General features: G+C 60.5%; 1 protein-coding gene across 7 annotated transcripts in view; it reads left to right on the forward strand.

Annotated features, from left to right (window-relative positions):
* The window catches only part of CARD11 (caspase recruitment domain family member 11), a 144,092-nt gene extending 130,818 nt beyond the window's left edge, over positions 1-13,274 (forward strand). For 6 of the 7 annotated variants that reach the window (XM_032591678.1, XM_030300126.2, XM_032591676.1 and 3 more), the window contains 6 exons: positions 517-652; positions 1,718-1,897; positions 7,738-7,862; positions 9,288-9,403; positions 11,458-11,658; positions 12,462-13,274. In XM_032591678.1, coding sequence (XP_032447569.1) covers positions 517-652; positions 1,718-1,897; positions 7,738-7,862; positions 9,288-9,403; positions 11,458-11,658; positions 12,462-12,546 — 843 coding nt within the window. In that variant the 3' untranslated portion in view covers positions 12,547-13,274. Of the gene's footprint in view, positions 1-516; positions 653-1,717; positions 1,898-7,737; positions 7,863-9,287; positions 9,404-11,457; positions 12,058-12,461 lie in introns of those variants that run through there. The other variant, XM_030300127.2, reaches the window with a different exon arrangement.
* The last annotated feature ends 300 nt before the right edge of the window (positions 13,275-13,574 follow it).

The raw sequence follows: 13,574 nt of genomic DNA on the forward strand, positions 1-13,574 counted from the left end.
AGACTCAGAGTAGCCCAGGGAATGTGGTGGGAACTCGGATTCTGTGTCCACCACTGGGGCATCCCTTTCCACCCTCCAGGGCCCAACTCTGAGTTGTGCGGGGAGGATTGGGGGATACCAAGGGAGGGGTTGTAGAGAGCCGTGTCGTGGGAGGTCGAGCCATCCTGCACAGGCCCCCCAGGCGGGCGGTCCGTGGGCCATCCTGCCAGCGGGGCTCCTTGCCAGGGACCTCCCCCCCGCGGCTCCCCAAAAGGCACTGGGGATTGCCAGAGGGCCTCTCGCACCCCAGCCCTCGGCAGGCTTCGTGCCTGGTTAGGGAGGAGGGAGTGGGCATCTGTTTGCTCACCTACAATGACGTCCCCTCTCAGCCTGCTGGACATCTCCCATTTTTACAGGGGGAGGTGACTGACCCTGGCCCCCAGGAGCAGAGCTGGGGTCCAAGCAGAGGTCTGCCCGTGCCCGGGTTGAGGCAGCTTGGTCTGGTTAGAAGCAAAGGCCCCACCCTCTGTCCTCCAGTTCGTCAGCAGGTCCGAGAACAAGTACAAAAGGATGAACAGCAACGAGCGGGTCCGCATCGTCTCGGGGAGCCCGCTGGGGAGCCTGGCCCGGTCATCGCTGGACGCCAGCAGGCCCTCGACCGAGAAGCAGGAAGGTATGGCGCTGACCGCCTCGCCCCTCCCACCTCCTGCTGGCCTGGCGGCTGCGGGAGTCCCAACAGGGCCCTTGGGTCCCCACAAGGGGGACTGGGACACCTGCTCCCTCCAAAGAGGGGGTTCCCCCATGGGGGGAGCCTCCAGGGGACCTGCCTGGCCTTGGCGGGAGGAGCGCACGGCCTCCCAGAGCGGCGTCCCGCCAGGCTCACCCCTGATGCGTGCTCGCTGCAGTCGGTCTGAGCCCAGATGCCCGTGTTAATTGGAGCTGTTTGCTGGGAAGCGTTCGCCTATTGATTTCTTTCCCCGCTGCCTATTTCTTGCCATTTATCAAGCCGGCCAGGGGTCACCGGCCGCACAGCGCCCTGCGGAAGGGTGTGCCGGTGGCCGGCCAGGCCTCCTGCTGTCCTCGGGGGCCGGGCTGGCCCAGGCGCTGATGGTCAGAGGGCCTGGGCTCCCCTCCAGACCGGCCCTTCGGAAGGCCGGGGCAGGGCACCAAGTGAAACACAAGACGCTGGTTTCTGGGGAGGCGGTTGCTCGAGCTGCCCGGGGCTGGCTCCGCTCTGCTCCCCACACACCAGCCAGAGAGGCTTGAAAAGGTGGAAAGGAGGCCGTGTCTCCCCCTGCCTCCGACGCTGCTGGCGTCCCAGAGCTCCTGACGTAAGCCCCAAGCCCCTCTCAGCCGGCCCTGCCCACCCCTGCCCCGAACGCCCTTCTGCCGCTGTCCTCCCCTGCCTCCTCGTGTCTCAGCGCCGGCCCCAGTCCCCGACTGTCCTCAGTGAAGCCGTCCATGCCCGTCCGGCTGCCGCCCCCTCCCGGAGAGCTCCTGCCACTGCCCGCAGTGATGAACAGTGTGGCTCATCACGGGCTTACCTGCCGCCTGCCACCCCCCCTCCCCCAGTGCAAGCACCGGGCGGCAGGGCCGTCGCCTCAGCTCCTGGAACAGGGCCCAGCCCGTGGGTCACGTAGACCTTCCTGCCGGCCAGCGGGCTCCGTGGGGCCGGGAAGCCTCCCGGGACGGTGGGCGGGCAGGACGTCCCAGCCGGCCCTTTCCTGTCCCCTCCCAGAGCCGGACCCCGAGAGCGAGCTCGGCAAGAACCTCAGCCTGATCCCCTACAGCCTGGTGCGCGCCTTCTACTGCGAGCGCCGCCGGCCCGTCCTCTTCACGCCCACCGTGCTGGCCAAGGCGCTGGTCCAGAAGCTGCTCAACTCCGGAGGCGCCATGGAGCTCACCATGTGCAAGCCGGGTGAGTGTGGGCCGGGACCGTCCTCGTGTGCCCCTCCTGCGTCCCGCCAGGCGCGGCAGGAGAGCCTGCGGACCTGCTGTGCCCGGCAGGGCGGGTCTCGGGCCCGGGGGCCACGCCGGCCCTCTCGGAGCGCCCTGTGGCCCCAGAGCAGGGGAAGCAGGCCTTCACTTCGCCGTTCACGCTGAGGGTTCAGGGCGGAGGTCACAGAGCGTGTCAGGAGGCGTGACTTGGGGTCCCCGCTCTGAGCCCTGAGGTTAACAGGCGAGCCACCCATCGCTGGGGCTTCCGTGTCCTGGGTGTGGCTGGGGGACCACGGTCAGACGCCCTGCACACGGCGCTGAGCCCCAGTCCTGGCTGCGAGCTGGAATCGTCCTCAGCACCGTGCGTGTTTAAACCGTGGACGTCCGGGGCCACCCCGCACCAGCCAGCCGTCAGGTGCCCGGCGGGGTTTAGTTACGCCGAGATACACGTAACAAGGAATGTGCCACGCGGACCGTGTTAAGTGTCCGGTTCAGGGGTAGTAGGTACGTTTATCTCCAGAACTTTCTCTTCTTCCCGAGCCGAAGCTCCGCCCCCACCCCAGGGCCCACCACTCTCTGTCTCTCTCTGTGAGTCTGTCTCCTCCCGGGAGTATCTGTCCTTTTGCCCCCGGCTCGCGTCACTCAGCATCACGTCCTCGAGGTCCACGCGTGTGGTAGCAGGTGCCAGCCCAGTTACGGCCCACGCTATCCCACGGTGTGGATGTGCCACATCGTGTTTCTCCGTCACCCATCCGTGGACACGTGGGTCGCCCCCGCCTCTCAGCTGCTGTGAATCCTGTTTGTGAACGTGGGCGAGTGAGCATCTCTTCAGGCCCCCGCCTCCGGCTCTTGGGGGGCTGGACCCGGAAGCGGGGTGGCTGGCTCCCGTGGCGATTCCACGTTTTTTGTTCCGTTCCGTTTGAACTTGAAGCTGCCACCCTCGTGTGGCCAGCAGCTGTCACCTCACGTTCCCACGAGCACATGCCAGGGTCCCAGCCTCTCCCCCACCTCACCAAAGCTTGCTTTCTTTACTGTCAGCCTAGGGGAGGTGAGGGAGGGGCGTCGAGACCAGAAGTCCGTCCTCCGAGGATCAGTATACACATAACAACACGCCCCCGTTTTAAGCGTGCAGTGTTTCAAATGCCTGCACCCCGTGACCCCAGCCACAGCCAGGAGATGGAACGTTGCGTCCCCTCAACAGGCTCCCTCGGGCCCCCCTCCACCCCCTGCCCCAGGCACTGTTCATCTCCTTCCTGGCACACGTTGGTTTTCATTTTCTAGACTTTTCTGTAAATGGAACCATGCCATGTGGAACCATTTGCATCTGGCTCCCTTCACCCCACGTCGTGTTCTGGAACTCGTCGTGGTGTTGTTCCCGCTGCCGAGCCGCGGTCCTGTGGGCAGAGCGGCCTTACCCGTCGGGAGTCCGTGGTGCAGAGCCCCTCCCCCACCCGGAGGTTCTCACATGGGCCCCGGGGCTGGGAACACGTGGTACCGAGCGCTCAGAACAGCCCCGGGTGGGGGCGCGGACTTTGTAAGCATCAGTCAGCGCCGGTGTCGGGGTGGGACGCACCTGAGCAGGAGCAGGACGCCCCTCATTCCTGGGGGGGCAGCTCTGCACGCAGTCTTTCGCTGGATGTTGGCAGCGATGCCCCCCCAGGTCTCCCGGGACGCCTGGCCCTGTGCGAAGTGGGAGACGGCACCCCCAGTGTCCGGCCTCCCGTGGTGCAGACCCTCTACAGCCCTGGCCAGAAGGGCCTCCGCGCACAGTGTGGCTGGTGGGAGAGGTGGTGTTCTTGGAGGCGAGTGGTCTCCAGCTGAGGTTGTGCCCCACCCCCCCACCGCGGCTACTGACCTGGGACAGGTCACCCACCTCTCTGTCCCTCACCTGCAAAACCAGCATAATGGCAGCCACTTGTGGTGGAAGCAAGGGGCTCGCAGATGGGCAGAGGCCAAGCCCAGCACGGGCCCCGGGTTCTCAGCCCCCCATGTGGAGCAGGCAGGACACGGACGTGGGTCCCTCGCCTCTCCGAGCGCCAGCTCCTGCAGCCACCGCGGTACCTACCTCCTTTCTCAGTACGGTCTGAGGTTTGGCAGAGCCTCGTTTGCAAATCCCACTCAGCCGCTCTGAACTCGGCAGGCATGCCCCGTGTTGCCCTTGGTGCTTTCACAGCCAGGGCGCTGCAGGTGCTGTAGGGCGGGGGTTCTAGGCTGCCTCCGTCCCCCAAAATCACCCACAGACCTGTAGCACCTCCCCTGCTGGCTCTTCCCTGGATCCCTTCCAACTCCCTTGCGGTACATCCTGGAGTGTACATGCTAAACCTGGCCTAGTGTGGGCTCCCCGGCCAGCCTGGGCTTACACGGGGAATTCTAGGCCTGGGCTGACCCCACTCTCCTTTCATAAATGGAGAACCTGAGGTCAAGAGATTGAAGATATGTTCAGGGTCACCCAGCAAGTGAATGAGGTCTCTAGTACATACCTCCTCCTCCAGGGAGCCTGCCTGCTCTCCTCTTCCCTCCATTCCTCCTCACTGCTGCCACAATAAGTACCCATCACTGCACCTGCTAAATTGTTGCATAATTTCTGTATCCCACATTCTTCTTACTACATAGGTCACACATTCTCAAGTACGACAACAGCTATGTTTTTGTCATATTTTTATTCTAAAGCCTGACCCTTAGTAGGTTTTCAGTAAGTACTAAATTTCAGTAAAAATTAACTTAATGGATGGGTGGACGGATGGAGGGATGGGGGTAGAGGAATGGATGAATGAACAGATGGGTAGGTGGAGGGATGGACATGGTAGATGAATAGATGGTTGGGTGGATAGAGAGGTGCATGGATGGATAAGTAGATGGTTGGTTGAATGGGTGGATGGATGGTTGGGTGGATAGGTAGATGGATGGATAAGTAGATGGATGGGTGAATGGATAGATGGGTAGATGAATGGGAGGGGGGATGGATGGATGGATGGATGGATGGATGGATGGATGCGTGGGTGGATGGATGGATGCGTGGGTGAATGGGTGGATGGATGGATGGATGGATGGATGGATGGATGGATGGATGGTTAGGTGCATGGGTGAATGGGTGTGTGGATGGGTGGATGGATGGTTGGTTATATGACTGGATGGATGGATGGTTGGGTGCGTGGGTGAATGGATGTGTGGGTGGGTGGATGGATGGATGGGTGGGTAGATGGATGGATGGGTAGGTAGATGGCTGGCTGGCTGGCTGGCTAGATGACTGGATGGATGGGTGGGTGGGTGGATGGATGGTGGATGGTTATAAGACTAGATGGATGGATGGTTGGGTGCATGGGTGAATGGGTGGGTGGGTGGATGGATGGATGGTTGGTTGGATGGGTGGGTGGGTGCATAGGTAGATGGATGGATAAGTAGATGGATGGGTGAAGGGGTAGATGAATGGGAGGGGGGATGGATGAATGGAGGGATGAGTGGTTGGTTGGATGGGTAGATGGATGGATGGGTGAGTTGTTGGATGGCTGGTTGGATGGGTGGCACATGAATGATGGATGAATGGATGGATGGATGGTTGGGTGGATGGATGGGTGGATTGTTGGATATATGACTGGATGGATAGATGGTTGGGTGCGTGGGTGGATGGATGGCTGGCTGGCTAGATGACTGGATGGATGGGTGGGTGGGTGGATGGATGGATGGATGGATGGATGGATGGATGGATGGATGGTTATATGACTGGATGGATGGATGGGTGGATGCATGGGTGAATGGATGGGTGGGTGGGTGGGTGGGTGGATGGATGGATGGATGGATGGATGGTTATATGACTGGATGGATGGATGGGTGGATGCAGGGGTGAATGGATGGGTGGGTGGATGGATGGATGGATGGGTGGGTAGATGGCTGGCTGGCTAGATGACTAGATGGATGGGTGGGTGGATGGTCGATGGTTATAAGACTAGATGGATGGATGGTTGGGTGCATGGGTGAATGGGTGGGTGGATGGATGGATGGGTGGGTGGATGAATGGATGGTTGGGTGGATGGGTGGGTGGGTGGATAGGTAGATGGATGGATAAGTAGATGGATGGGTGAATGGATAGATGGGTAGATGAATGGGGGGGGATGGATGGATGGATGGATGGATGGATGGATGCGTGGGTGGGTGGATGGATGGATGGATGGATGGTTGGTTATATGACTGGATGGATGGATGGTTAGGTGCATGGGTGAATGGGTGGGTGGATGGGTGGATGGATGGTTGGTTATATGACTGGATGGATGGATGGCTGGGTGCGTGGGTGAATGGATGTGTGGGTGGGTGGATGGATGGATGGGTGGGTAGATGGCTGGCTGGCTGGCTGGCTAGATGACTGGATGGATGGGTGGGTGGATGGATGGATGGTAGATGGTTATAAGAGTAGATGGATGGAGGGTTGGGTGAATGGGTGGATGGGTGGGTGGGTGGGTGGATGGATGGATGGATGGTTATATGACTGGATGGATGGATGGGTGGATGCATGGGTGAATGGATGGGTGGGTGGGTGGATGGATGGATGGATGGATGGATGGTTATATGACGATGGATGGATGGATGGGTGGATGCATGGGTGAATGGATGGGGGGGGTGGGTGGGTGGATGGATGGGTGGGTAGATGGATGGCTGGCTGGCTAGATGACTGGATGGATGGGTGGGTGGATGGGTGGATGGTCGATGGTTATAAGACTAGATGGATGGATGGTTGGGTGCATGGGTGAATGGGTGAGTGGATGGATGGATGGGTGGGTGGGTGGATAGGTGGATGGATGGTTGGTTATATGACTGGATGGATGGATGGTTGGGTGCGTGGGTGAATGGATGTGTGGGTGGGTGGATGGATGGATGGTTGGGTGGATGGGTGGGTGGGTGGGTGGATAGGTGGATGGATAAGTAGATGGATGGGTGAATGGGTAGATGGGCAGATGAATGGGAGGGGGGATGGCTGGCTGGCTGGATGAGTGGTTGGTTGGATGGGTAGATGGATGGATGGGTGAGTTGTTGGATGGCTGGTTGGATGGGTGGCAAATGGATGATGGATGGATGGGTGGATGGATGGATGGATGGTTGGTTATATGACTGGATGGATAGATGGTTGAGTGCGTGGGTGAATGGATGAATGGGTGGGGGGATGGATGATGGATGGTGGATGGTTGGTTGGATGGGTGGGTGGGTGGATAGGTAGATGGATGGATAAGTAGATGGATGGGTGAATGGATAGATGGGTAGATGCATGGGAGGGGAGATGGATGGATGGATGGATTGATGGATGGAGGGATGAGTTGTTGGATGGCTGGTTGGATGGGTGGCACACGGATGATGGTTGGATGGATGGATGGCTGGGTGCGTGGGTGAATGGATGAATGGGTGGGTGGATGAATGGATGGATGGATGGATGGTTATCAGACTAGATGGATAGATGGTTGGGCGCGAGGGTGAATGGATGGGTGGGTGGGTAGATGGCTAGCTGGCTGTCTGGGTAGATGACTGGATGGATGGGTGGGTGGATGAGTAGAGCCGGAGATCCTTCATGATAGGCAGTTCGCTAGTCTCGTACCTCAGTGCACGAGTTACTTTGTCCGATGAAACTTAATGCTGAGAATTCATGAAGCAGCTCTTCTGGGTGCTGCTGTGGAAAGTGTAAGGAACCATGACCTTGACCCTGCCCTCGAGAAGCCTCATAGTCTGGTAGAGGAGCCACAGTTGATTTAAGTGGCCAGAAGGGGATCAACATGCAGTTCTGTCCAGTCCAGAAAGGGGAGGTTTGTGCTGCCCTCAGGACTGGCCTTCTGTCCACAGATGTTGTCACCAGAGACGAGTTCCTCAGGAAGCAGAAGACGGAGACCATCATCTACTCGCGAGAGAAGAACCCCAACACTTTCGAATGCATCGTTCCCGCCAACATTGAAGCTGTGGCCGCCAAGGTGAGGTGGGGTGAAGGCACCGGTTATCTTTGTGAGGGCGCCTCGGCCGTGCAGAGGGGAGGGGTGCAGAGTCCCCCTCCCCTCCCCGTGGGCAAACCCCCTTCTCTTCCTTTTCTCGCCTGCCCGGTGTTACCTCGCCACACACCCTCGTCCTCCAGGCTCCGACGTGCACGCTTATGTTTTAGAACCACTCCGTGCCTCCGACGGCTCCCTGGCACTGGTGTTCTGGTTTGCATTGTCTCGGGCTATGCGTGCGCCTGGCCGTGACAACAAGGGCCGGAGCTAGAGGGAGCGTGTGTCAGGACAAGAGACAGGGAGAGCGAGCGGGCGACAGGAGTCATGTTCACCCCAGGAGGGAAAATGGAGTAGCAGAAGGGTTATTGGTGGCAACGCAGGAGAGGTGTCTGCACACGATTTAGAGTCTTCTGGAGCCGGGCGATGTGATCCTTATCAGCCCCAGGCATCGATTTCTTTCTCATTCTGGGACCTTTGGAGAGCAAAGCCATCAGTTGAGTGCCACCCCAGCATCTGGGGGTCACCTCTGCAGTGGGCGGCGACCCTGGGCGAGGAGCCAGGAGCAGGTGCCCACCAGAGCCCCGCATCTGCCCCCCCCCCAACACGTCCCCACGTGGTCACTCAGGCAGAAGAACGTATGGACAGAGCTCTCAGCCAGCCTGGAATCGCTCATTTGGTGTTTAAGTCTGGACCACAGCATTTAGGGGATGGTGACGTTGGAGTAGAGAGCACAGGAGCGGGCAGGGTGGCCGCTGGAAAGGTGAAACCACGCCGCGTGGATGGTGGCCGTGCTGGTGGGGAGCGAGGGCAGTGACCGGAAGGAGCCCGGGGGCGGGTCGTGAAGACGCGCTGAGCGGCACGCTTAGGGACACGTGCGCTGTTTTCTAGATCCACGTTCTAGTTCAACGCAAAGGGCTCGGGCATCTGGGGGTTTGTTTGCTTCTGACGTGACACTCTCAGCAAAACAGAGATTTGTCCTCCAGAAGCGAGGAGCCCATGGGTGCCAGGGAACCCTGCCCGAGAACCCTCGGCAGTACTCCCGAGGTCGTCCAGCCCCTGCTCGCCTTTCCGGTGTTTTCTGCCCTTGCTTCGTACCGAGAATGCCTCCGTGAGCCGAGGGGAGTAGCAGGTGCTCTTGAAGCTGACTTTGATTTTTGCACTGAAAGTCGTTCACCCCCCACCCCCACCCCCGATGCACCTCGGGCCGGGCCCTGCTGGCACATGGCACCTGCAGCCCGGTGTCCAGGCAGGCGGGGGCTTGTCCCGCAGAGGTCGGGCTTCACCTCGGGTCGTTCCCTGGGGCAGCGGGGGACGTGGGGACACTCGGGGCTCTCGCCCCTGCCCCTGCCCCAGCCGCCCGGCTGCCCGGAGGGGCTGGGGAGCTGCTGACCGCTGGCCCCCGTACCGCAGGACAAGCACTGCCTGCTGGAGGCCGGGATCAGCTGCACCAGAGACCTGATCAAGTCCAGGATCTACCCCATCGTGCTCTTCATCCGGGTGTCAGAGAAGAACATCAAGAGGTTCAGGTAGGGCCCCGAGACCCCCGCTGCTCGCACCGCCACACCTCCGGGGTCCCCCCAAGAACAGCCGGCTGCTTGGCGTCCCCGCTCACCCCTTCAGCGGGTCCTCGTCCAGTGCCAGACGTGGCCCCCTACCTCCAGCAGCGGAGACCATACCACACAGGCAACACGTCCCCGGGGACCCGGGGGGACAAGTGCCGAGGTGGGTGGTGGACCCACCTCGCAGGACCCAGGTGGCTGGGGAAGCGAAGCTGATGTTGGACCAGCCGCAGTGCGGTGACGGTGGGCCGGGCAGGTGCAGAGGAGAGGCCCCAGACCTCAGGCGGGGACAGCGGCAGGCGGCGGTGGGGACCTTGCAGCCACGGGGGCCCCAGCCATGCCGAGCGATACGATCTAACACGGGGCGTAAAGGGCTCCCTCCGCCTGCTGTGTGGACACAGGGGTCAGGACAGCCGGGGCAAGTGCTGGGACCCGGATCCTGTCTCGCGGGTGGTGCGGAAAGGTCCGATTCTGAATCCACGTTCCAGGTCAAGCCTGTGCGTTTTGCTGGAGGGTTGACTGTGGGGTTTGGGGCCTGGCTGTCACGTGGCATTGTCCCTGACCTCTGCCCCGCGAGGCCCCGGCTGAGGCGAAGAGAGGTTGGGCCACTCCCCTGTAGCTCCAAATCTTTACCGAGCACCTGTTCAGGGCCCGGCACCGGGGATCCCACGAGTGAGCAAACGAGACAGAGGCCCCCACCTCACCATTGCGCACGCATTCTGACCGCTGCCGTCCACAGCCCAGAAGTGAACGCGTGTTGGGGGAGGCGGTGGGGGGGGGGGGGGGGCTGGCGCCCTGGGGTACTGCTGGCGGGAGCATGAAATGCTACAGCGGCCGAGGAAGACGGGGGTATGGAGGTTCCTCCTCGAATGACCCGCCCAAAAGGATCGAAAACAGTCTCAAAAAGATAGGCGCTCACCTGTGTTCACGGCAGCGCTGTTCACAAGAGCCAGGAGGTAGAAGCAACCCGGCGTCCACGGGTGGACGATGGATAAACACGATGTCGTTCATCCACACGCTGGAATATGATTCAGCCTTAAAAAGGAATAACAGTCTAGGGGCACCGGTCGTTAAGCGTCCGACTTCAGCCCAGGTCATGATCTCGCAGTTCGTGAGTTCGAGCCCCACATTGGGTTTTGTACTGACAGCTCAGAGCCTGGAACCTGCTTCAGATTCTGTGTCTCCCTCTCTCTCTCTGCCCCTCCCCCACTCAGGCTCTGTCTTCCTCTCTGCCCCTCCGCCACCCGGGTTCTCGTTCTCTCTCTCTCTTTCTCAAAAATAAACAGAAAAAAAAAAAAAAAAAAGAAACATTCTGGCACCTGCTCCAGCACGGATGAACCTTGGAGACATGACGCTCGGTGCCAGCAGCCAGACGCACAAAGGGTTAGGGTGAGGTCCCTGGAGGAGTCTGGTTCACAGAGACAGAAAGTAGTCAGTGGTGCGGGGGGCTGGGGGAGGGGTGGGGGGGGGAGAGGGAATCAGTGTGCTAATGGGGATGAGTTTCGGTTTTGCGGGATGAAAAAGTTCCGGAGGCCGATGGCACAACAGCGTGAATAAACATGACACCAAGTGAACTGCGCACTTAAAAACGACGGGGTTTACCACCTCCCTTGGCACGTCAACCAGCCCTGAAAATGGAGGTCTTCTTTTTAAAGTTTATTTATTTTTGAGAGAAAGAGAGAGCCGGGGAGGGGCAGAGAGAGAATCCCAAGCAGGCTCGCACCGTCAGCGCGGAGCCGCGTGCAGGGCTCGTGCCCGCGAACCGCGAGATCGTGACCTGAGCCAAAGTCGGATGCTCGACCGACTGAGCCGCCCGGGCGCCTTTGGAAGAAATTTGTTTGTTTGTTTGTTTGTTTGTTTTTTAAGTAAACGCAAAGGAAAGAAAAACTACAGATATTTTTTTAAGCCCCGCCTCTCGGGCCGGGCCGTGTGCCGGAAGGCGCCGCGCGCGCGGGGACCCGGCGTGGCAGGTGGCGGCCCCCACAGCGGCTCGTGTCCCCCCCCCCCCGCCCCGCCCACAGGAAGATGCTGTCCCGGCCCGAGACGGAGGACGAGTTCCTGCGGCTGTGCCGGCTCAAGGAGAAGGAGGTGGAGGCCTTGCCCTGCCTGTACGCCACGGTGGAGGCCGACATGTGGGGCAGCGTGGAGGAGCTGCTCCGCGTCCTCAAGGACAAGATCAGCGAAGAGCAGCGCAAGACCGTCTGGGTGGACGAGGACCAGCTGTGAGGCGGGGCCCGGACCCCGGAGGGGCTTGCGGACCCCGGCGGGCGGTGCCGTGGGCGCGAGGGGGCCCCGTCCACCCGGTCACGCGGGCCCCGGGAAGCTGAGGGGACGGACCCGGACCCGGACCCGTCAGCTGGGAACGGGCCGCCCCGGCCGCACGCGTCGTCGCGACGCCAGGCCGGAGGCCAGCGGCCCCTCGGGAGCCGAACAGCCGATGAATGTAACGCACGAACAGGTGTGCCAGCCGCGCGCGGGGCGGCGACCCTGAACGCGGGGGCGCGCCCGCCGGCCCTCGGGACACAGGACGTACACGTTCCCAGGCAGGATGGCCGCGGCGGAAGGGGAAGCCCGCCGCGCGGCGACTTCTCTCTTTTCTCGCATTAAAACGTCTCCGTTTCCTCGTCCTCCACCTTTCCGAGAGCTGTTAGTACGTAGTGATTTGCAGAGGGGCGGAGCCCTTGCTGAGCGCGCAGACCACTTCCGGAAGAGCTTGGGGCGGGGCCGCCGTCGTCCGCGGCGCCCCCGGGCCAGACCTGACTTGGGCCTGGGCCTCGGGCGTGGTTACTAATAACCCCTTTGACGAAGACACGTCCCGATCTGGGTGATAAGTTGTAGAGTCACTCTAGGAAGGGCCCTCCCTGGAAGGTCACCCTGCCCCCCCCCAGACCCCAGCCCTGAGGCCAGGGCCCCCCCCTCGGCTCTCTGATCGTGTGCACGTGGCGTCCCTACGCGCAGCCCCACGTCGCCCTGCGGTTGGGCGCGTGGAGTAAGTGTCTCTGTTGGGTTTGTTTCCGCTGCCCAGGCGCCGGAGTGCGTGCGCGCGTGCGCGTCTGCCGGAAGCTCGTGCCTCCCTCCGCGGCGGAGAGCAAAGGCCCCGTGGGTTCTAGAGCCACTCTTCTCCCTGACCCCCTGGACGCAGACTTTCCCAGTATGGACCCGACAGGGTGTGGCCAAGCCAGGCCTCGTCCGGCCCGGCTCCGTGCTGAGTATTCGGCAGGTGGCAGGCTGGGGTTCACTCCCAGCTCTGTGTGTTCATGGGAACTGGGAGCAACCGCCGCTTGACAAACCAGGACCCGCATTCCCTCCCTTACTGACAGAATCCTGTTTTTATTCTGGGAAACTACGTGCAGCTCAAAGACCATATTCCCCAGCTTCCCTTGCAGCTAGGGTAATCAAGAAAATGTAAGGCGACAAGGTGTTGGGGGAAGGACAGAGCAGACCGGCAGCCCTTTCCCTAGTTTCCTGCCTGGAATACAGCTGTGATGGCTGGAGCTCCTGCAGTCACCTTGGACCTTGAGGCGACCTTGAGAACAGAAACCCTACACAGAGGATGGTGGAACAGAAAGAGAAAAGGAGTCAGCGTGGCTGATGGCACTTTGGAGCCCGGGACGACTGCTTGGGTTTTGTTTACACGGGACAGACATAAATTTATGTTACGTGGTGGTCATTTCCGTCCTTGGTTACTTGCAGCGTAAAGCAATTCCTAACAACTACAGGAGCAACCCTTGCTCTTAGATACCATGGGTGTGAGTTGATATGCTAGGTTTTTGCCACATGTTCAAGGTTCAAATTATGAATAAAAGAGCTTCTGGTAAATACCTCACCCTAGAAAACAGTGCTGTACGTCCTGCATTTTTTTGTTTGTTTGTTTGTTTTGTTTTTAGCATTTTGACTCTTTGAAGTCAAATGAGCACCACAAAGCCTGGGGAGGTGCTACCGGGGATGGGAGGTTCCCGGGGGTGGGGGGAGCCTGGTCTCCTCGTCCCTCCGTGATGATGATTTGGCCCTACGCCACTGAGACCGGACGTTGCCAGGCAGAGCGACGCCTCTGAAAACAGTTACCGACGCCGCTTCTTCCGCAACAGCCCCCAGAATCAAGCTGGATGTGCTAGATCCGGAGAAACCCTGCTTTCCG

The sequence above is a fragment of the Lynx canadensis genome, chromosome E3 (genome assembly GCF_007474595.2).
Source record: "Lynx canadensis isolate LIC74 chromosome E3, mLynCan4.pri.v2, whole genome shotgun sequence".
Lineage (NCBI taxonomy): Eukaryota > Metazoa > Chordata > Mammalia > Carnivora > Felidae > Lynx > Lynx canadensis.